Below are 23398 nucleotides of genomic sequence, written 5' to 3' on the forward strand. Positions count from 1 at the left end.
AGGTCAGGGGTATGTGTTCGTTCTGGCAGGATTTATCCAGATCGGATGTGGCTGCGTTAGGCCTGAGGAGAACGCCTCGCTGGGGGTGCGTAACCAGCAGTGATTACTTAGAGTGATGTGGGGTGAGCGGCAAATGTTGATATGAGAACAGTTATACCGAATGGTGTCATAGTATCTCTGTGTTCTATTTGAGTGGTGATGTAAGGAGAGAGTAAGCGTGTTGGTGAGATATGATGGGTTACATGGGGTACACTTCTATATTCAACTTTCCACGGGGGGCTCTTGGGCGTACTTCTTAATTCACAGAGAGGCTACAGGGCACACTTCTAGATTCAGCGGGTTGTTGGGCACATTTCTAGAATCACAGAGAGGCTATTGGGCACACATCTAAATTCAACTTTCTAAATGTAGTTCTAAATTAAACTTTCCACAGACAGGCTATTGGGCACACTTTTAATGCAATTCTATATTCAACTTATCACAGAGTGGGTACACTTCTAAATTCACTTTCACAGAGAGGCTATTCGGTATGCTTCTAAATTCACTTTCACAGAGAGGCTGTTGGGTACACTTCTAAGTGCTGCTTCTAAATGCACTTTCAATGCAACTTTCTAGATGTACTTCTAAATGCTACTTTCCACATAGAGGCTATTGGGCACACTTCTAAATGCAGCTTCTAAATGTAATTCAAATTAACTTTCACAGAGAGGCTGTTGGGTGCACTTCTAATTCCCTTTTCACAGAGAGGCAGTTGGGTATACTTCTAAATTTACTATTGACAGTTCTTATCCCAGAGTGGGTACACTTCTAAATTCACTTTCATAGAGAGGATATTCGGTATGCTTCTAAATTCACTTTCACAGAGAGGCTGTTGGGTACACTTCTAAGTGCTGCTTCTAAATGCACTTTCAATGCAACTTTCTAGATGTACTTCTAAATGCTACTTTCCACATAGAGGCTATTGGGCACACTTCTAAATGCAGCTTCTAAATGTAATTCTAAATTGACTTTCACAGAGAGGCTGTTGGGTACACTTCTAATTCCCTTTTCACAGAGAGGGAGTTGGGTATACTTCTAAATTTACTATTGATAGTACTATCTAAGTGTGGGCATGCTAACTTTCAAAATTCCATCTAAGGGTGGACATGCTTATATTCACAATTCAATCCAAGGGTGGACATGCCTATATCCACAACTCCATCTAAGGGTGGACATGGCAATACGCACAACTCCATCTGAGAGTGGACATGCTAACTTTCACAATTCCATCTAGCTGGCTTTCACAGTTCTAACCAAGTGAGGGCATGCGAATATTCACAGTTCCAACCAAGTGTGGGCATGCGAATATTCACAGTTCCAACCAAGTGTGGGCATGCGAATATTCACAATTCCACCCAAGAGTGGACATGCTAACTTTCACAATTCCATCTAGGAGTGGGCATGCTAGCTTTCGCAGTTCTAACCAAGTGTGGGCATGCGGACATTCACAGTTCCAACCAAGTGTGGGCATGCGAATATTCACAATTCCATTTAAGAGTGGACATGCTAACTTTCAAAGTTTTAACTAAGTGTGGGCATGATAATATTCAGAATTCCATTTAAGAGTGGACATGCAAACTTTCACAGTTCTAACCAAGTGTGGGCATGCGAATATTCACAGTTCTAACCAAGTCTGGGCATGCGAGTATTCTCAATTCAATCTAAGAGTGGACATGCTAACTTTCACAGTTCTAACCAAGTGTGGGCATGCGAATATTCACAGTTCTAACCAAGTGTGGGCATGCGAATATTCACAATTCAATCTAAGAGTGGACATGCTAACTTTCACAGTTCCATCTAAGAGTGGACATGCTAGCTTTCACAGTTCTAACCAAGTGTGGGTATGCGAATATTCACAGTTCAATCTAAGAGTGGACATGCTAACTTTCACAGTTCTAACCAAGTGTGGGCATGCGAATATTCACAGTTCTAAAAAAGTGTGGGCATGCGAATATTCACAATTCAATCTAAGAGTGGACATGCTAACTTTCACAATTCCATCTAAGAGTGGACATGCTAACTTTCACAATTCCATCTAAGGGTGGACATGCTAACTTTCACAATTCCATCTGAGAGTGGACATGCTAACTTTCACAGTTCTAACCAAGTGTGGGCATGCGAATATTCACAGTTCAATCTAAGAGTGGACATGCTAATTTTCACAATTCCATCTAAGAGTGGACATGCTAACTTTCACAATTCCAACTAAGAGTGGACATGCTAACTTTCACAGTTCTAACCGAGTGTGGGCATGCGAATATTCACAGTTCAATCTAAGAGTGGACATGCTAACTTTCACAATTCCATCTAAGAGTGGACATGCTAACTTTCACAGTTCTAACCAAGTGTGGGCATGCGAATATTCACAGTTCTAACCAAGTGTGGGCATGCGAATATTCACAGTTCAATCTAAGAGTGGGCATGCTAACTTTCACAGTTCTAACCAAGTGTGGGCATGCGAATATTCACAATTCAATCTAAGAGTGGACATGCTAACTTTCACAATTCCATCTAAGAGTGGACATGCTGACTTTCACAATTCCATCTAAGAGTGGACATGCTAACTTTCACAATTCCATCTAAGAGTGGACATGCTAACTTTCACAGTTCTAACCAAGTGTGGACATGCTAACTTTCACAATTCCATCTAAGAGTGGACATGCTAACTTTCACAGTTCTAACCAAGTGTGGACATGCTAACTTTCACAATTCCATCTAAGAGTGGACATGCTAACTTTCACAGTTCTAACCAAGTGTGGGCATGCGAATATTCACAGTTCAATCTAAGAGTGGACATGCTAACTTTCACAGTTCCATCCAAGAGTGGACATGCAAGCATTATGGCAGTCTATGTTATTTGGATGTAAGATAGAGTGGCATGGGGTTTTAGGAGCGGAGTGATTGCTCCACTCCCCACCCACACCACACTCACGGTTTTTTGGTGGTGTCTGTTAGTTGCTGGCTTCATTTGCTTCCCCTGCGGACACCTGCAGACACATCTTGGAGCCGCCTCTGTTGGAGCCGCCCTTGGCCTTGGGGCCCTTAGCCGCTGGGGGCTGCCGGGCAGAGGGCTGCCTTGGGAGGACCTGTGTTGAAGGGCTCACGGCCCAATGAGAGCGGGGGTGGGCGGGTTGGGGGGCGGGAGGGGAGCGGGGAACAGGAAGAGGGTGCGGGGTGGGAGAGGGACGCTCCAAGGGCCTGGGGGCCTACTTGGCTCTATGAATGGAGGCATGCCCGGAGGGCTTCCTTACCTCGCGACGGCCGCCTGCACAGAAATGCAGGGGCCGCCGCGAGGAGGGTCGCTAGACCCTTCCAGCTCGGGCTCACGGCCCAATCAGAGCGGGGGTGGGCGGGTTGGGGGGCGGGAGGGGAGCGGGGAACAGGAAGAGGGTGCGGGGTGGGAGAGGGACGCTCCAAGGGCCTGGGGGCCTACTTGGCTCTATGAATGGAGGCATGCCCGGAGGGCTTCCTTACCTCGCGACGGCCGCCTGCACAGAAATGCAGGGGCCGCCGCGAGGAGGGTCGCTAGACCCTTCCAGCTCGGGCTCACGGCCCAATCAGAGCGGGGGTGGGCGGGTTGGGGGGCGGGAGGGGAGCGGGGAACAGGAAGAGGGTGCGGGGTGGGAGAGGGACGCTCCAAGGGCCTGGGGGCCTACTTGGCTCAATGAAATGGAGGCGGGAGGGGAGCGGGGAACAGGAAGAGGGTGCGGGGTGGGAGAGGGACGCTCCAAGGGCCTGGGGGCCTACTTGGCTCAATGAATGGAGGCGGGAGGGGAGCGGGGAACAGGAAGAGGGTGCGGGGTGGGAGAGGGACGCTCCAAGGGCCTGGGGGCCTACTTGGCTCTATGAATGGAGGCATGCCCGGAGGGCTTCCTTACCTCGCGACGGCCGCCTGCACAGAAATGCAGGGGCCGCCGCGAGGAGGGTCGCTAGACCCTTCCAGCTCGGGCTCACGGCCCAATGAGAGCGGGGGTGGGCGGGTTGGGGGGCGGGAGGGGAGCGGGGAACAGGAAGAGGGTGCGGGGTGGGAGAGGGACGCTCCAAGGGCCTGGGGGCCTACTTGGCTCTATGAATGGAGGCATGCCCGGAGGGCTTCCTTACCTCGCGACGGCCGCCTGCACAGAAATGCAGGGGCCGCCGCGAGGAGGGTCGCTAGACCCTTCCAGCTCGGGCTCACGGCCCAATCAGAGCGGGGGTGGGCGGGTTGGGGGGCGGGAGGGGAGCGGGGAACAGGAAGAGGGTGCGGGGTGGGAGAGGGACGCTCCAAGGGCCTGGGGGCCTACTTGGCTCAATGAAATGGAGGCGGGAGGGGAGCGGGGAACAGGAAGAGGGTGCGGGGTGGGAGAGGGACGCTCCAAGGGCCTGGGGGCCTACTTGGCTCAATGAATGGAGGCGGGAGGGGAGCGGGGAACAGGAAGAGGGTGCGGGGTGGGAGAGGGACGCTCCAAGGGCCTGGGGGCCTACTTGGCTCTATGAATGGAGGCATGCCCGGAGGGCTTCCTTACCTCGCGACGGCCGCCTGCACAGAAATGCAGGGGCCGCCGCGAGGAGGGTCGCTAGACCCTTCCAGCTCGGGCTCACGGCCCAATGAGAGCGGGGGTGGGCGGTTCTATGGCCAGACAGGACAACACTCCTCAATTGTTGAAAAATCAATAATGCTGTAGGTCGCTGTTTCGATTTGCTTGGAGTGCGTGGAGCGGACTGGAGTGCGTGGAGCGGACTGGAGTGCGTGGAGCGGACTGGAGTGCATAGAATTGCGCGACTTAGATGGAATGTTTTGGAGTGCATGGAATGTTTGAAAGAGCATGTAACCCATCATATCACATCACCACACTTACTCTCTTTATTCCACCATTCAACTAGAACACAGAGATACTATGACACCATTTGGTATAACTATTCTCATACCAACATCTGCCTCATACTCCCCATCACTCTAAGTAAACACTGCTGGGTACACACCCCCCAGCCAGGCGTTCTCCTCAGGACTAACGCAGCCACATTCGGTCTGGATAAATCCTGCCAGAACAAACACATACTCCTTATCTCTCAACCACCACACCTACCGCTAAGAAGCAGCTATTACACGAATGCCACACCAGCTGCACACATATCCGGTGCTCACACGCACCTTTGACTCTCTCTACTCCCTCTACTGACTTGAACTCCGGTTCCCAAGGGCGTTCAACCTACCAGGGCCTTCAGACCATACCAATGGTACATAAGGCGCTATATAAATGCAAAGTAACATAACATAACTTGATGTGCTTTGCACTGTGAAGTAAACTGTTCTGAGAAGGGGGTGGGGGTGTGACTGGCTGACATATCCTGGAGCAGACGTTGGGGGGGAGACGAGAGTTGGTGGGTTGCTACATACTGGGACCTACTGTGCCCTCTTCCCCACCAGTTGCCTCACTGGTGTGGTGCAGTACGTTGTGGTGCATTGCGATGCAAATGTACCAGAAACCTTGCAATCTAGGATTGATGACCGGTCCTTCGACCACATTGATGTTTCGATGATTTCAGGCTACAGTCTCATGGGTGAAGGTGCTGAAATCTAGGGAAAGGGCTGGGGGTGTCCAATTGTTATGTGCCAGTAATGTCCGGAGGGTCCAGACAGGTAACTATCCAGAATGTGGGGCAGATTGTTGAATTGATGTGGAATTGCCCAAGAAACAATGCTTCACTAAGAGACAAACCCATAAACAACTTTTCACTTGTGCTGAAATCTGGGGAAAGGGGTTGGGGTGGCCACATGTTAGGTAGCCAGTAATGTCCGGAGGGTCCTAACAGGTAACTATCCAGAATGTGGTGCAAATTGTTGAATTGATGTGGAATTGTAAAAGGAACAACGGTTCGCCAAGCCACACCCCCACACATTTTCACTTCTATAAATTTAGATCGATGACCATGACACTTGAAACTAAAATGTTCACGCCCCCAACCTCCTCTCAAAGCCTCCCACCCAGCATAACAGCAGCCATGGCTGCAAAGGGCCAACCCCAGGATTTGCCAAATTGAGCGTGCCCTAATTTGCATATGTACTGACGCAACTGACATCACGATGTGATACTCGTGGGACATTATGAACATTACATTAAAATAAGTTGTGATAAGTGAGCGAAGAGACAGGTTTGTGATGTGCAATATATGAAGTTAATGTAATGATTGTTAAGATGGATTTCTAGAATCTAGCCTGGAGGGCAGATTTTAGGAGGCCACCGCCACCCTAGTTCTAGTTCACAGGGAAACTCTTGAGAGCTTAGCCAAAACACCATGTGAGAAACCTGAGCGGGTTCTCCCAAGTAGACCTCGGGAAATCCTTACTCTCTCAAATCCCAACCCTGGGGGTGGACAAGCGAGGGCGGATCACCTGTATAGGGGTACCCAGGAGTTAAACTCAGGGGAATGCCCCTGGTGAGACACGGTGTGTTACTGGGGAAGAAGGCGAGGATGGTGAGATGGCCGAGACCTTTGTGGGCTGTGTCACATTTGGCCCCCTTTCTCCCATAAAATCTCCCGTATTAAAATCTACCAAAAGAAAAAAAAACATTTAGTAAATCCCTTAAGAACATGAACCCTACTAGAGTTCAAAACCACATCTCCCAGAAACCCTGCTTTCCCACTTTCTACCCGAAAACTCGGATAAAATACTACAGTTTCTACAATCCCTCTGGTTTATCTCACGACCCCAGCTATTCCGTTTGCCCCACAAACCCTACCAAGCCTGTCCCTCCGATTGTTATTCATTTTCCCAACAACCAATCCACTACGACAGAACACTACCGTTCCCACAATCCCCCCCTGTTCTCCATCCCGGTTATTCTCGTCCATTTAACAAAGCCTCTAGAAACGACCCTTTCCAAGAGCACCCCAAATATAAAGGCTATAATTCCATGTATAACCCCTTACCCTTTCTTTTCTTACATGAATGCTGGTTTATGGTCTTGTAATAGAACGGTGTACCTGACATGTCCTGACAGAAGGGTCAGGCAATTAACTTGAACCACACCTGACGGCCCTTCCTTTTCCCCCACAGTGATAAAGGTGGCACAAGAGAGCTCAGGATGAGCAAGGCGTGCACAGCAGACAGCACGGCAAGATGGCTAACACATGACAGTTCATGAGAAGGAGAAAGGTGGCAGGAATCGAGAGGGTGGTGAGGAGAGAAGTGGCCTTGCCCTTTTCGTCCCAGACCGCAGAGCCTTCGTGGAAGAGAGCCTAAGACCGCAAACAATAGCACGTGTCTTGCACCAGATGTCAATGGTACACAGGGAAAGCTTATGCCGATAAGCAGGAGCGAGGGAAGCTCCTGCGGCCATGGTACCGGCCTTGACTCCAAGAAAGCCAAAAACCAAGTGGTTCATCACAGCCGCTGAGTCGAGGGGAGAATCGATAAGAACCGAGCTGTGTTCGTAATACTTTGATCTACACACTGCTGAAAAGCAAGGGAAGTGAATCCCGCAAACATTGAACTGTATAGAAGTAGAACTGTGAAAGTAAAGAAGGGTCAGTGCCCAAAAGAGGGGGGAGTCAGGAGGAGAGCCACCATCACCCTGTTCCGAGAGCCACAGTAAACCAAGTGAAGGGAGGCTGAGACTCGAGAGGGTTCAGAGCCTGGCAGAGGGGGATCCAAGGGTGAAAACTTGTTACCCCTAGAATGAGGAAAGTGAAAACATGCTAAGAAATAGCAAGAGTTAACCCGAAGGGGAGGAGCCAGAGATGAAGTCATCATCCAAGTACTAGCAGTCGAGAGAGGTCCGAGCCCAGCAGAGGGAGATCTGGGGGTGAAGAAATTGCTTCAAGAGTCCTTCTTATCCAAAATCCAGCCTGGAAACAAGTACAAGCCCGCCAATGGTAATGATCTGCACCATTCAAACAGCCAGTAGTTGTCCAATCAGGGACAACTATTGGCTTCACTCATGCCCCACAACTAGACTCACTGGCACCTGGATATGAAGTGGAACCAGACAGTCCTACCCCCTTACGGGGGCGGGTGGGGAGAAAAATCTCTCCCTCTCCCCCTCCCCCACTCGCCCAGGCAAGTGCATGACCTTATATGGGATTTCAAGACCTGGCAAGGCAGGAAGGCGGCCAAACAACAATATGGCCAAAGAACAGCAACATTCTCGTGGCATGGCCATTTTAGGTCACTTGCCACATTTAGTAACCATACGCAGTAAATGCGAATGTGCACCCTAGAAATAACACAAAAATGGCAAAATAGAATTGCTGCCACCAGGTTCTCGTAAGGCACATATAAAAGTAACCAAAAATCCCAATTGTAAAAGGCTAGGGTGATACAACAGTATCCCCCTTGCACTGCATTGTACAATGCTGTGTGCAATGTTAAAAAGTTACAAAAGTGTACATTTTAGAAAGGAAACAGTACCAGTATTGATAGTCTGGAGGACTGGTCAGTTTCCCCATAGCAAATTAACAAAAGGCAGGGGAAGCGAAGCTGAAGGCGTTACTTAACCTCAGAAAGTCAGGTCAAAAACCAAGCAACAAGATTGGGGGCCCATAGAAACTATGGTGAGAAAGTTGCTGCAAGCGAAATCTTTCCTAACAATGGTAGCCACACATTTAACTATATGCGAGATTATTTTGTTTAAGATTGTACACTGAGGATTTGATGAACTGGAGTGGCAAGCCATGTAGTAAAAGCAGTCTGCAATTTTTGCTCTAGCCCACATATATTCTCAGCTCTGGTTGGTACAACTATGCATTAAGGGTTGGATTTCAGCACTTAAGGCAATGGTGTTTTATAAGGGATTTGAAAAGTGGACACAATCATAATACTCCACACTGCCAATTACACACATTTTTTGTAGAAACACCAAGCAAAAAGTAGAATTGTAGTTATATTTTCCCAGTCAAGAAGGGGAAAATGAATGTGGGCGTTAAAATGTGCGTTTTACATAACTGTACTTTCAGACCTAAAGAGACACAGCAAAGGAAGCAGTGTGACAAAGCATCTCTCCACAGACCTCCTGAACTATGAGCACGGCCCAACCCATCCTGGTTACGTGGAAATCTTGAATTATGCCAAATAGTTTCAATCGTGAATTGAAAAGGTTCAATGTGAAAATGTGGAGTGAACGGGTACATTTCATGTCACAATGTAAGAAAACTAAAAGTTAAAATACATGTTTAATAATATCACGTTTTGAAATAGGGGTTCATGTCGGATTCTTCACACTTCTAGGCACTGTAGCATTTATTACACAATATATTGTCATTTAATTGATCATCTTCATGAGGATAAAATAATGAGATGGACCTGCCAGGATTCAAGCCCGTGTTCTGCAGGCTGAACAAAGATAAGAAGTTCCAACATCCCCACTTCGCTCATTTTCCCCCAGCCGCAGTAAAAATCCTCCCTCGATTGATCCTAAAACAAACCATAATGTGCAAAAACCAATGCCCCCTATTCTTAACGACCCTGTGTTGCGCTACCAACAAGGTTTTCCTGCTTTATCGTATCCCCACAGCTGAGCAATTTTATCATCCTGAAAAAGGTTGACCCACCCCACAAATTACTGTGGCTGTGCACTTTTAGAGTGCTCCTGCCACTGGATCAAGATTTCATGTATTGGTCCTTGCTTGTCCACGATGCCGTGTCCAAACTTACTTCCTAGTACACATATAGAATGTTTCAATTCTTCCAGCTGAAATGTAGTCTGTCGTTGTACGATGGGGACGTGGACTAGTACATATCCAAATGTCAGTATGTTCCGTGTCGCCAACATCAGTAGGATGATCGATACGAAAGCGCTGGGGTAAGGAGACCTGTTGCTCGCCCCATGTTTTGGCCTACAACTTCCACGATCCCTCACCACTACCTGCGGTGGCTAGGGCAGGTAGGAGTCGGGCCAAAACATCTGGCGAGCAACTGGTTGCCAAGCCTGCTTTCTGGATGCAGAAGGGATGATCTCTTTATGCACCCGCAAGTTAGTCTGGCTCCTGGATTAAATCCATTCTGGTTTTTGGAGATTCTTCAGGTTTGTAAACGGATACCACCACATGTTTACGCTCATGAACTAGTTGAACAATTATCACAGCCAGTATGAACAACACACTGGTTGTGCTTTCTCATTTATCACTGAATAAATAACTAATTTATGCCTGGTGAACATTTTGACCAATTCGATTTTCCTTGACAAACTCTAAAGAGGGTGGGGGTGGGGGATTTACATTTGGGCCACATGATTCACTATTGGGCTACCCTTGTCGTAGTTCTTTGTAGTGAGAAATGGATTGTACCTTATCCCACCATGTCTTTTGCATGACTTTCATATGGCAGGTGGGGGCGACTGGGGGTGCCCATCAGTTTTTTGTCCGACTCTCAACTTGTGTACTTCTCACAAGAACTAGCCATGTGGTAGTGTAGGCCTGATGCATTGTTTCTATTTTTGCCAGTGACTTTCTGAATTCCACAGAGTATAGCGTGCGTAGGAGAATTCAGAAATTGTATCTGTTGTACATGAAAAGTGCCGCATAATGGATGCCGAAGTCATTCCCATGCATAGGAGGTTCCTCATGTTCATGTAGTTGCCCCATGTGCCCCAAGACTGTTCCCCTTGATGAGAAAGGGCTGGGAAGGGGCTGTACCTCTAATGGGAGAGTAGGGCAGGATGGCTTCTGCTGCCCTCTCTTTACCAAGCGGCGATCTCTGGTCCCTGAAGAATCTTCCAATGCAGCTTTGTGCTGCTCTTCAGGATTGGAAAACACCTCCTTGTAGCAGGTTAAGTGCCTCCATGTAACGCTCTGGTCTTCTTGGATCAGGGTCCTTGGATAGCCTAACCTTCTTGGATCAGGGTCCTTGGATCGCCTAACCGCAATATGACCATATATACAAGCAGCCACCATAGCATGCTTTCACCTTCCCCCAGCTGCCACTACCACTGCTCGTTTCAGCACTTTGAGAGGGACAGACTGACCGCAGCATAAAGCTCTACAGAAGTAATCAACAGAACAGACACTGCGCATGTTAATCCTCACTTTCCTGATGCAATTTTAACACAGAAAATTAAAAAACTTACAGCAACCTAACAGGACCTTCACCAAGTAAGGTCTAGTTTACGTACAGTGGACAATGCCTACTATGTCTTACCCTGCATGTTGTATAATGCATCCGCTCACGAGACAACATGTCTGACCATTTGCAAACTTCTTTCATCGACCAAGGACCATTCTGATCTGTTGCAACCCAAACAACTGTTTCAGAGGAAATCCCTCAGGCCATCATCAACGTGTGTGGATAGAGCCTTCCTGCAGCTGGCTTCAATTTAACTGGCTATCTATAAACAAGGCAGATGTGACTAGGGCCCGGAAAAGTACATGAGACAAGCCACCCAGAAATGGTGAATGCGCTTGTTCCTCATTATAGACAAGCCCAACATCAAGAGGACTTCAGCCACTCCCTCAAAATCAACGAAAACCGAACCCAAGACATAAAACAAAAACAGAACAAAAGGGTGCAGAGCGACGAGCACAATCAACTAATGGAGAACCCAAAGCACAAGACAAGACCGAGCAACAGTATGTGCAACCCTGGTGCAATCAACAAATGGAGAACGGAAGGCTTTAAATAAGACCCAGCCCCAGGATGTACCGAGACCGACACAGTCAACGAACAGAGAACTCAAGGCATAAAACAAGACGCAGAAGCCGGATCTGAAGAGACAGGCAGTCAGAGAACCAAAGGCACACAACAAGATCCAGCGACAGGATGTGCCGAGATTGACACATTCAACAAATGACCCAAAAGCATGAGGCACAACAAGAAATAAAGAGTAATGAAGCGCAAACACGCAGATTTCTCGCCAATCAATTAGGACCGAGAGCATTGGATCCATGGAGAGTTTGATGGCTTACTTGGCTGAAAAGGTTCAGTGGAGTCCCCAGTCTATGTTAATGATCAGCAAATGAAAACCAGGCAGCCATAGGCATGGTCCACAGTTAGCGATCTCGGAAAAGTTTGTCAAAGTCACTGACCGCAGCCATTTATTTCCATGTTTGTTTTTATATTCTAGTCAAACTGCTAAGCCCTTTCGGAAGGCCAGTTTAGGACATAGGACTAGCACGAAGATTCCAAGATGGGTGTTTTGGGTGGGTGAGGGACAGGTAATGGATGGTAACCAAAGTAGAATGATTATGGCTGCTCAATGGGTGGCTAAAAAGCCAAAACACCCACAGATTGCGGCGTTCCTTCTCACATCCCATCACTCTACACGACAATAGTTTCAGCTTAAAGACAGCGCTTATATCACCACCTACTAGCCAAAACTAAAAAGGACAATGCAGTACGGTGAAGTGGCTTCTGCCCCCTGTCAAGCCCGGAGACTGCAGAAGTCTGTCACGTGAGACCCGCAAGAGACAGAGAAGCAGGGAGAGACATGCATAAGCGTGGGTGAGGGGAGATCCTGCAGATGCCGATTTGGAGAAGAGGCAAAGTGAAGCCTGTAGCCAACAAGCAGAGTGTTCCAGTTGGGTGACACTGGACGATGACGCACAGTCTTAGCCAGCAGTGAGGACAAAGGAAGAGGCACCGGAGGAGAGGGGCAAGTTGAGGGCTAGCGGAGAGGATCTGTTCCGTGGGCACAGGAAAGCCACCAGCTGCTGAAGTGGTCGAGTTCTTTCAAGAATGTGCACGAAGGGGGATGAGGCCAGGAATAGGTTATGGGGAGGTGAGTGGGACAGGCGGAGCAAAAGTCAAGTGTGCGCATGACCTAGCCAGTGCAGAGATGAAGCACCAGGAGTTTGCCTGGAGATGTGGAGGAGAAGGTGGAACACCCAAAGCAAGGATAGGGGCCTATCAGAGGGATACAAACGGGGGATGGGCAGGCGGCCGCCTAGAGTAGGGGTCTGAGGCACACAGACCAACAACGAATAATGAGAAGAAAGCATTAGCAGATAAAGATTTCAGTTTGGAGCCTGAAGGCCTGGTGCTCAACGCCACTGAGTAACAAGAGGAACTCTTGCAGGCAACATTCCTAGAGCCCATGAGCAAGTGAATGACCAGAGAAATACTGCATGCTGGACATTGAAGTGAAGGCTCCCAGGGTGACTCCATAAAGAGCTCAAGTGGAAACTCAAAACCAGAGAAAATCATTTGAATTCAGCCCCATCGCACTTAAGTCATAATTAAAATGATTAACTTTATATAGTGGTCTGTCAGATTAATTTTAATAATATGCCACAGAAGTCTATACCTAGCCCACAAGATGCATATTAAAAAAGGGAAATACTTTGCTTTTACATTAGAATTAGAGTAAGCACTCATCACTTTCCCAGTCATGGTTGTAGATTTTTTTTAAATGCCACCAAAACGTGACTTTTTGGAGTGGGGAATATGGCTACTCTGCTCGCGTGGTAGCCACCTTTTGTCCTGCAACCCATACTTTCCTGTGATATTAGGCTAAAAAGTGCTTTTGAAATGTGAGCTATCATAGCCCATGTCTTTTCATCCCATTTACATAGAAATGTAGAATTGCACTTCAGGAAATGCACCCTTTCCACAGTAAAAGCACGTATTTCTTATTTCTACCCCAATGTTTGCAAAAAGATACATTCATCACCACAGAGTCCCTATCGCAGGAAAAGTGGGCAAGTGTTGCAGAGTGTTGACATCACTGCTGGGGCTCTAGAACAGTATTCTCGTGCGACAGGAGGTGCTCGCTGATCGAATAGTGTCACACAAGGGATAGATACTCAAAGGCATAAAGGGGACAAATGAGTAACGAAATGAACACACAGGGGGGTCCCCCAAATGAACCATTCTGCAACTAATTTACTGGCCCAGTCTCAACTCATACTGGGTCCCATTCTATAGGCTATTTAAATCACCACACAGAATGTTACACACAGTAAAAAGTATTTGTCATTTTATATTAAAATAGTTATAATTTATTACATAGGCCATTGGTCCTATGTTTACAGAGTAAAACAAACCACATAAATGCATTTGTCAATATGGAAAATGTATGCATACATCCAATATCATTTTATGAGTGAATCATAAAACCTAAGGTGACACAGAAAAAATTCTATTATGAGGAGAAAGGCGGGCACAACCACTATCTTCCTGGCCCTATCTGGCTAATAGGTCACAGTTATCTTCAATAAATCGGTGTCACCTATTTCATATTCTAAAATGGATTATTCATGACCGAAAAAACACATCCCAGGTCTACGTCCATGGTGGCGTTGTTGAACCATATAGCATAACTCGATGGCACAGAGTAATGCAGGGGACGTTTCGGCAGGACATCAATTATACTGCCTTCATCAGGACCCCAAGGGAAATGGAGCTCTGTGGATGTGATAAATAATACATTTACTGCCATATGAAAGCATATTAAAAAAAGACACAGCAACCAAAAATTAGCTGCTGGAAAAGTAATGTATAAAGACGTAGAGAGATAAATTCCTCCACCAACAAAACACCAAACTACTGTGTGTAAGTGGGAACCCACACCTAGCCAGAGTGGTGACACCTGCTTGAAAAAACCCTCCACCTGCACGTATCATTCACACGACCCGAACCCGAGACCGGGCAAGGGGCCGCGAAATGAAACGCGAGCAAAGGAAAGAGGGGAAATAAAATAAAAGAATTATTATTATGCCCCCAAATGGTTATGTGCGGTAATGCTGTGCCCAAGTGCCAGCAAGCTGGGAGCCCCAGAGACCGAGCCCAAGACTATGTAATCCGCAGTGCCCGAGACCATATGTATGGGGGACTATGTCAGCCCCATACTTATTTTAAGGGGTAGAACAATGCCCCAAAAATATTTTCGCTGCCACGGTAAAGGCAAGAAGGAAGAAATAAATAAATAAATAAAAAATAAAACCTCCAGGCCTGCATGTGTGGAGACAAAAAAGAAGAAGACCAACGTACGTTGAAACCCTTAACCAAAGAGATGGCCACATAGAAAACACTATCTGCCTTCCCCTTGACATGCAAGGGTCCACATAGTTGCTCACCTTAATGGTAGGGCTGGACATATTATAAATAAATGTCCCTCTAATGACGGTCGCGTTCGTCTATGGCCGGTATCGCCAAATGTAGGTGTTCAGGACGATTATGAAGTAAATTGTCATCAAGTCATCATTCCCAAGCTGGAAAAGGGAAGAAACAGAACAGCATGGCCATATAAGTAAACGTAAAGGATCAAAGATCCAAACAGCACAAAGAAGCCCGACACAGGACCTGTTGCCGACACTACTCGGCTCAAAATAAATATCGAGCAAAGTAAAAGCGTGTCCACAGAAGGCGCGAGATGCAGTAACTCAAAATAGCCACCGCGTATCACGTACAACAGATTCGGACTGTGACAGCTCACATCGTGTGATCAAGGCACCTACCTGAACGTGCCTCCTACAGACCTCGGATATGGCGCCGAAGCAGAGAAACCTTCCGAGTGGTACCCACCACGTCTACACTCACATCATCCGCGCAGACCACTACAAAAACGGTGTATGCGCGCCGTCATGTAATGGGGAGAAACAAAGAAAGGACTCAAAACTGCCTAGGAAAAAACCTCATAATCGGCCACCCATTCATAGAATAGAAAATAGGACTAAAAAGTAGCGCTGACAGCCACAAATAGACTAATCTACTGGGACTACCAGAGTCTCATAAGGGCAACTGCTAGCCCACTCGAGAAACTCAGTAAACCCAAGATGGGCCACTCCTGGATACAAAAAAGTAATAATGAAGTATCTAGTTATACTAGTTGTAGCCCAATGCCTCGTACTGCTAAAAAGATGGCAACCAGTAACTAATAGGCATTCTATAAAGGAATAAAAGAAGGGGGAATCCGTAATAAGAAACCAACAGTCAAAAAACCTCCCAAAGGAGACTCCCTAAGCGAAAAGCTTACCCAAAAATGGGAACGAAGTAAAGGGGAGACAAGCAAAGAGAACGGAAAACCCCAAAACCAGAAACGGAAAAGGGACGGCGCCCTAGCGCCACAAAGTATATGCAATAAAGAGACACAATTAAATCATAAGGGGCCTAAGATGGAAAACAGGGGAAAGTCACCAACGTTGAGGGTTACTTTCATTTAAACCCTGTTCGATAGTATCTAGCCGATGTATCCACCTAGCCTCCGCCAGGTTGAGACTACATGGCAAGATCTTTTTCCTGGGGAGAGCTTCCAAGATCCACCAGTAAAGGTCCTCAGGGGAGTGACCATATTCCATGTAGTGAGATACTAACGGTGCATTGATGTTTTTGCACCTAATACGGAATCTGTGTTCCACAATCCGTATATGAATTGGTCGCGAGGTCTGGCCAACATACTTGAGGCCAAAAGGACACTGGATACAATATATGGCATTAGGGGTCTTACAATTGGTCATGGCACAAATGTCCCATTTTCTGTCTCACTTGAAACTCCCCGATTTTCTTGGTATACTTACAAACTGAACAACCTCCACAAGGGAAGTGTACTACCAACGGGCGTAAATCCCAACCCGTGGTTCTGTTTCTCGATACCTGAGATTTCAAATGCACAAACAGATCCCTCAAATGTTTCTGTCTGGTCATTGAAAATAGTGGCATTGGTTCATCGGTCAATTCCAACTTAACCAAAGGCCAACATTTCTTAATCAGTTTCTTAACTGCATAAGTATGCGTGGTATAGGGCAGGACACAGACCAGTTTTTCTACCGTGGTGTGTACTTTCGGAGTAAGAAGACATTCCCTAGGGGTAAATCTTGCTCTTTTTGCCGCCTTAGAGACCAATTTGCTTGGGTAACCCCTTGCCACCAGGCGTGTTTTAAGGTTATCCGCGTGGGTGGCATACTCAGTAATTGACGTACAATTTCTGCGCAATCGCAAAAATTGGCCATACGGAAGATTCTCTTTCACTCCCCTCGGATGGAAACTCGAGAAGTGAAGTAATGTGTTTCTATCCGTCGGTTTTCTAAAAAGTGAACATTCTAGGTTGCCATCCCTCACATATATTCTGAGGTCCAGAAAATGGATCTCTTTTGTGCTGGAGCTAATCATAAATTTGATCTCTGTATGTTGCAAATTGATCCACAAAAAAAATTCCTGGAGGACCAATGGCCTATGTAATAAATTATAACTATTTTAATATAAAATGACAAATACTTTTTACTGTGTGTAACATTCTGTGTGGTGATTTAAATAGCTTATAGAATGGGACCCAGTATGAGTTAAGACTGGGCCAGTAAATTAGTTGCAGAATGGTTCATTTGGGGGACCCCCCCTATGTGTGTTCATTTCGCTGATCGAATAGTACCAGGTGACTGACGCAGCATGGTCAGAACCTGATTTACAGTACCATGTGGCCACAGGATTCAAAATGAAGTTGTGGCTCTAATGCATGATAGAGGACTGCCTGATGCCAGGCTAGATCTCGGCCCATTCTTCAGCACAAACGCAGCATGCAGCCATCTCACCTGTAGGGGTTGCTAGGGTCCCGGGCGTCACACGCCTCCGCATGGCCGTTGCAGACACAGCGCCCTCCAATGCTGATGTCCTTGATGCTGTAGTAATACTAAGAAGAAAGGAGAACGCATATTATGGACCCGTTCATCAAACTCCAGGAGCTGCAAGTTCGCAAGTGCTTTCAGAGAATTCCTACCATACACGAGTCGACAACCTTTGAGAGAGGACGCGCCTTTTCCTCACAGAGTAGACCACTCCGTTCTCTAAAGAACGGCCACTTGTGTCATCATAAAATATCCCATTTTGGGACCCTTGCTTGACCTCCCCCTGGCAGCATTTCAGGCTTCATTCAAATGAGAACCCGGATTTTTGTCAGCGGGGGAGGAGGCAGAACATGTGGGGAAAATAAAACATGGTTGAGTGATAATGATCGTTGGGATGTGTGCATAGTTTTTAGTGTTTTGATGAGAAGATGTAATTAAGAGAAGGGACGAGAGTTGCCCCTATTGGCCAGCAGAACATTCATGGAGGCAATCACTAGTGTGGTGGTAGTATTATAATAAGTCATGTTGTGGCTGCGTAGTGGCCTTCGGTGTACTCAAGAGTTCCTAGGAGGTTCCTTTTCAACTCACAGACCATGCTCTGGCTTGCTGCCAACCGGGACAGGGGTCACAATTCGCCTCTACTCGGGCAAGGTTCAGCACTTTAAGGCAGCGGGTCTGCGCACAGTACAAAAGACACACCATAAAACAAACACATTCTAACCACCAGTGGAAATTCTGCAGTCCAGCCGAAGCCATAGCTGGTTGACTGAATACCGGTCTTTGACAGATGCAGCTCAGTGGGGCGAGGACATTACTGCCAATCATGAGAGTGGGTCATATTACAAACGCGATAGAAATCTGCACTGGAAGCGGGAAACGAGTAATGAGAGTTGGTACTTCCCTGCAACAGAAAGCCAATACATGTGATCCCGTTGGCTGCAGGCGTCGGGGGTGTTCATCTTGTTTTCTTGGACAGACTCTTTCTAGGACTTCCCACAGAGCTGGAAAACTGATTACTCTGCTCAGTTTGTCATGTTTTACAGTTATGGTTTGAAATTTGGGTCAGGAGGTGGTAGCACCGAGCAATCAGTGGTGACCCTAAAAGGTTTTATAACACAAAGTAGACAGTAGTTATTTAGTAAAAATAATTTATACCTGGAGCTAAATCCCTATTGGTAGCTCACTGGCACCATGTGTGAATATCTTATGCACCGGTAGTGTGGCACAACCATCCCTAGTTAGCCGAATGGTCAGAAAATGATTTAAAAAAAGATTTTTATCAATCAGTATGTTCAACTTGTACTGTTAGATAAGGTTAAAATACAATGATGTGTGAATCTAATTGAGCCCTCTCCTCAAGCATATGTTGGGTCTCGGAGTTGTGGTCATCAGCCCTTCAATTCTATAAATTGTATTTTAACCTTATCTAACAGTACAAGTTGAACATAATGATTGATAAAAATATTTTTTAAATCATTTTCTGACTATTCGGCCAGAAACATTTCTTAACTATAAGACGCATAGACTGGGGGCGGTACTAAAGCAATCCAACCTCCATGAAATGTGCACCTAATCTTTCTAGATTGAGGAAAGCAGTGAGAGAGTTGAAGGCAAGAATCTCTACACCTCTTGTAGGCGGCACACCATCGCTAACTAGGGATGGTTGTGCCACACTACTGGTGCATGAGATATTCACACATAGGGCCAGCGACCTACCAATAGGGATTTAGATCCAGGTATAAATTATTTTTACTAAATAACTACTGTCTACTTTGTGTTATGATTGTTTGGGCAGAGACAGGTAGTAGAAGCCCATTGACACCTACTGTCATTACCGACCCTAAAAGGTTACCATGTGGTATGAAAAGCCTCTTCGTTGCCTGTTCGCATTACAGGCTTAAAAGACTGCATTCAAGAACCTAAATCCGGTTTATGGTTCCGTTTTAGAAGTTTTCATAGGCCCGGGAAACTGAAGCACTGCCATTGCCGCTTCCCAGGGGCCCTGGACAGAACATGGACCACCTCCCTTTTCCTGAGCGACCTGGTGTTATGGAGATTTTTTCACAGCCCTTTGGTGAGGGGGTTTTACGTGTTTAAGACTTTCAAGAAAGTCTTTATTTTGATCGACAAGAATCCAACACATGGTTTTTGGTGCGGGGTGGGGGGGGGCAGGTGAGGGGACTAGGTCTCCCCATACTGTCCACCCACCCCAATATACCAACTGGTCGATTTAATCAAAAGTGCATGACTGAAATTATGACTTTCAAAATAAAGTCTTATGATGGGATCCGGCGAGAGATGTAAAGCCATCAAACCTTAATGCAAGACTGACCGGCTTTCCAATAGAAGCGGCAGCTATGGCAGAGCAGTAGGGCTTAACTCTAGGGAGAAGGGAGGCTGGGAGTGAAGTACAGTAAGTCCCAATAGTTAGCCCTAGAGAAAGCACCAGACAGAAAAGATATACCCTTAGAAAAAGGTCACAAAACGATCTACAAGTTCAAATAAGTTCTATTCGCAATTTATGTCCTGAGCACATCTAGGCACTAAAGAAGGAGAGAGACCAGGCGGCAGAAGAACAGACCAAAGAAAAAAAAAAAAAAAAAAAAAAAAATAAGCTCAGAACAAGATTCAAAGCTTTTCGAAATCCAAGATGATCCACAATTTCGTGGAGCTGGCATGTGAGGGAGTTGCACATCGAGGGAGCAAGACAAGAAAAAGCTCTGCCCCCCGCCCTCCCAACCCTCCGCTCCAGCTCTCTAAAATCTGAGAACTACCAACAACTTCTGTGAATCGGAGCGAAGTAGTCTAACGGGGGCATAAGGAGTCCGTTTTTCTTGAAGATACCCTGCACTTTAAATTTGATGCGACTGCTAACTGGGAGCCAGTGAAGCTGGGCGTGGAGATCATGAGAATGGACCAAATAAGTGGTGCCGATAACTAATCGTGCGGTGGCATTTTGGAGTGGTTGAAGCCACTGGATTAGAAAGTCAGCTTGTCCCAGACAGATTCCATTACAACAGTAATAGGATACACCAGACACTTCTCTCTCAAGCTAAATGTGTTGTCCCCAACCTGGTGGTAGGCACAAAACAAAAGGCTATGGGGCAGGGAGAAAAGTTAGCTGGTCTCGAAAAAAAAAAGTCAATCAAGACAGAAAATGTCACAATACATTCCCATCCACTAGCAGCATTAATGTTACCAATGTACACTATGCATTAAAGAGGGAAGAAAATTGGTCCGAATGTAGTGAACAAAGTATAGAGGGCCACCAAAAGTTAGAATTAGATCAATCTTATAGTGCCAGACCCGAAGGTCTTGTTCGTCTCCTAGAGATTCTGTGATACAAAAGTAGCCAATAATTAGATCCAGTAGCAACACATTTCCATAGACAGGGGTGTAATGCAGAATTTTTAAATCAATGGTACAAGCTAAAAATCCAGTTCTTAGGCCTAAAACTACAGAGATCCAAGGGGCCTCCCCACCCAAGAAGCACGTCCACGTACTGGCAAGTACCAATTTTCAGGGGTTTGAAGGGTATGAAAAATTGCCCGGAGGAATTAACAGGACAAAGTCTGTAGGCACAGATGCAGTTATGGGAAAAAAGTCAAGTAAGTCTGTTTTACCCCACAGGTGCAGAGAAGATCGCAAACAACCCCACAAGACAGCAGAGGAGTTCCTCACAGAGTTCCAGTTCCAAGACCTAGAAGCCCGAGAAAGAAGGCAGATAAGCAGGATTCGGGCCAACGATAACCAATGGCAAATCACGGTAGAATGGGAACTGCAGAAACACTGGAGCACAGGGTCCCCCAAAGTAAGTTTGAAGTATGACCCTCAAACTCTGGGTCACAATGTTGAACTGGAGACTTCCAGCCCTTTAAAATGAGTAGCAATACCCTTGAGATGGATGGGGATGCAGATTTTAAACATCAATAATTCAGATGACACAAAGAGCTTGGCAAAAAGTTTGCCTGTTTAATAAGTAAAACACGGAGTACAACGAACATCAGCAATCGCTCGATACTCACTCATTTAAGAAAAAACAATATTTTTATACACCAAATGTGTCACTACTGACGTGTAGACCTGACGTGTAGACTTGCGTCATTACCAACATCATCCTACGTGGCAAACTTCTAAAACCCATCGGGAAGCGGGATTAGCTCCAAGTGGACTATTAAGCATAGGTGTAATATCTGTATAGAGTAATGGCGAAATGGATATTCAACAATAGGTGGGACAAAAAATCCCTGCCTTCAAAATGGCCACTATGAACATTACTAAATGTACGACGTCCCATTGGCTACACAAATATGGGACCCCATTCCCCAAATGCGTGGTCCTCTACAGTTGGTTGGCTTCTAACCCCCGTCAACTTTCCACCTACGTGAGCACCATGCAGACTGAACAACCAGGTGCGGGTGAGCTTGTCTCGATACCAGCTTCCCACCAGTTAAAAAGTACATTTCCTTAATTTCCATCAATGTTTCAGTGTCAATCAGTGTTTGAAGTTGGCCTCGAGTCTGTACTGTTCTCTGGGATCATTTTTTAAATTAGTATGGGTACTGTCTGGCTTCTGTGCGTAGGTGTGATCTCCTCATGCATCGAATTTTCTTCCATCATGTGTCTGGACACCACAATTTGAGCCTTTTTTGTGTATTTGATTATATTCCTCAATAGTCTTCTGACGTCTGTTTCACTTGAACCTTCTTGAACAGGAGCTTCTGTTCTTTCATGTTAATTGTGTCTAATGTCAGCCAATTTTAGTTCTGATAAGACCTTGGCACATCCAACTCCTTAGCTGAAATATATTTGGTTTAATTGTTTTTGTTACTGCGACACGGAATTTGAGGCCTTCCTCGTTGTTCAAGACTGCTATATATACGTAGTGGAACCTTCATTTTTTATTCAATCCATATGTATCTTTGAGGTATATATGTATATGTTGGCGCTTGTCGCGATCCATTTACTAGAAGTATTTGGCTAGCTTCATGATTGCTTTGCTGCTTGCGTTTCATTCCATCTGTACACGTTTAAGTATCTTCATCATGCTTATGGCATAAATCTCTTTATCTTGATCTCAAAATGTCACTTATCCTTAGTACTTCTTCATTCTTCATAATCGTCTGTCTCTTTGGTCTTGTTATCTTCTACATATGGAATCGATTAAGTTTCATATGACGTCACCATTCATCCTGGTCATTCAATTTCTTTATTTCATCAGGAATCACATTTAAATGGCCATCATGTTGTCTTGGATGTAGGTATGGTTTCCTTAATGGATACTTAACTTCCCATATCTCTTAGGTATAGTTATTCTTATGGGTACTGCACAGAGTCGTTGCTCTTCTTCTTGCCTTCTGACTGGTGTAGTATATGTCACATACTTTGGTTCATACTTCTCAGGAATATAGGCAGGGTAGGTGGAGTAGGGGTGCTTGGCCCCTCCTCTACAATGTTCATACTCATTAGGCTGGTTGCAGAGAACATGGCTCAGGAACAGCATAACAACCCAGTGAGTAAAGATTATCTGTTGCAGGTAGAATGACAGACTCCGGTCCCCCCAGGACTTGAACCCCAGACCAAGCATGACGCAAAAGAAGAATCGGCCTTCCCAGGAGGGTGACCAGAGGTGAAAGCAATGGGAGAGAATCCAGCAGGATGGTGGAGGAACCCAATCAGGTGGATCCAGACAACTCGGAGGGCAAGACTGGGCAGACATCCAGCAGAAAACAAACCAGCAGAAAACAAACCCATGATCACAACAACTGGAGAGGAGAACCAGCATGGCCCAAATGTGGAGTAGAGGTGTCCCACCACCCTTCTGGAAGGCAGCAGCATTTTACCTTTTGGTACGCAACCAGGATGGCATTTCAAGAGTCGCCTGGAAAAT

The 23398-nt window shown here is 46.2% G+C and overlaps 1 protein-coding gene across 2 annotated transcripts in view; it reads right to left on the bottom strand.

Moving 5' to 3' along the window:
• LAMA5 (laminin subunit alpha 5) overlaps positions 1 to 23398 on the bottom strand; it is a 670647-nt gene that overhangs the window by 476772 nt on the left and 170477 nt on the right. For both annotated transcript variants that reach the window (XM_069650738.1, XM_069650737.1), the window contains exon 6: positions 17476 to 17573. In XM_069650738.1, coding sequence (XP_069506839.1) covers positions 17476 to 17573 — 98 coding nt within the window. The remainder of the gene's footprint in view (positions 1 to 17475; positions 17574 to 23398) is intronic.

Source organism: Ambystoma mexicanum, chromosome 3p (genome assembly GCF_040938575.1).
Source record: "Ambystoma mexicanum isolate Mex_15411 chromosome 3p, UKY_AmexF1_1, whole genome shotgun sequence".
Taxonomy (NCBI): Eukaryota; Metazoa; Chordata; class Amphibia; order Caudata; family Ambystomatidae; genus Ambystoma; species Ambystoma mexicanum.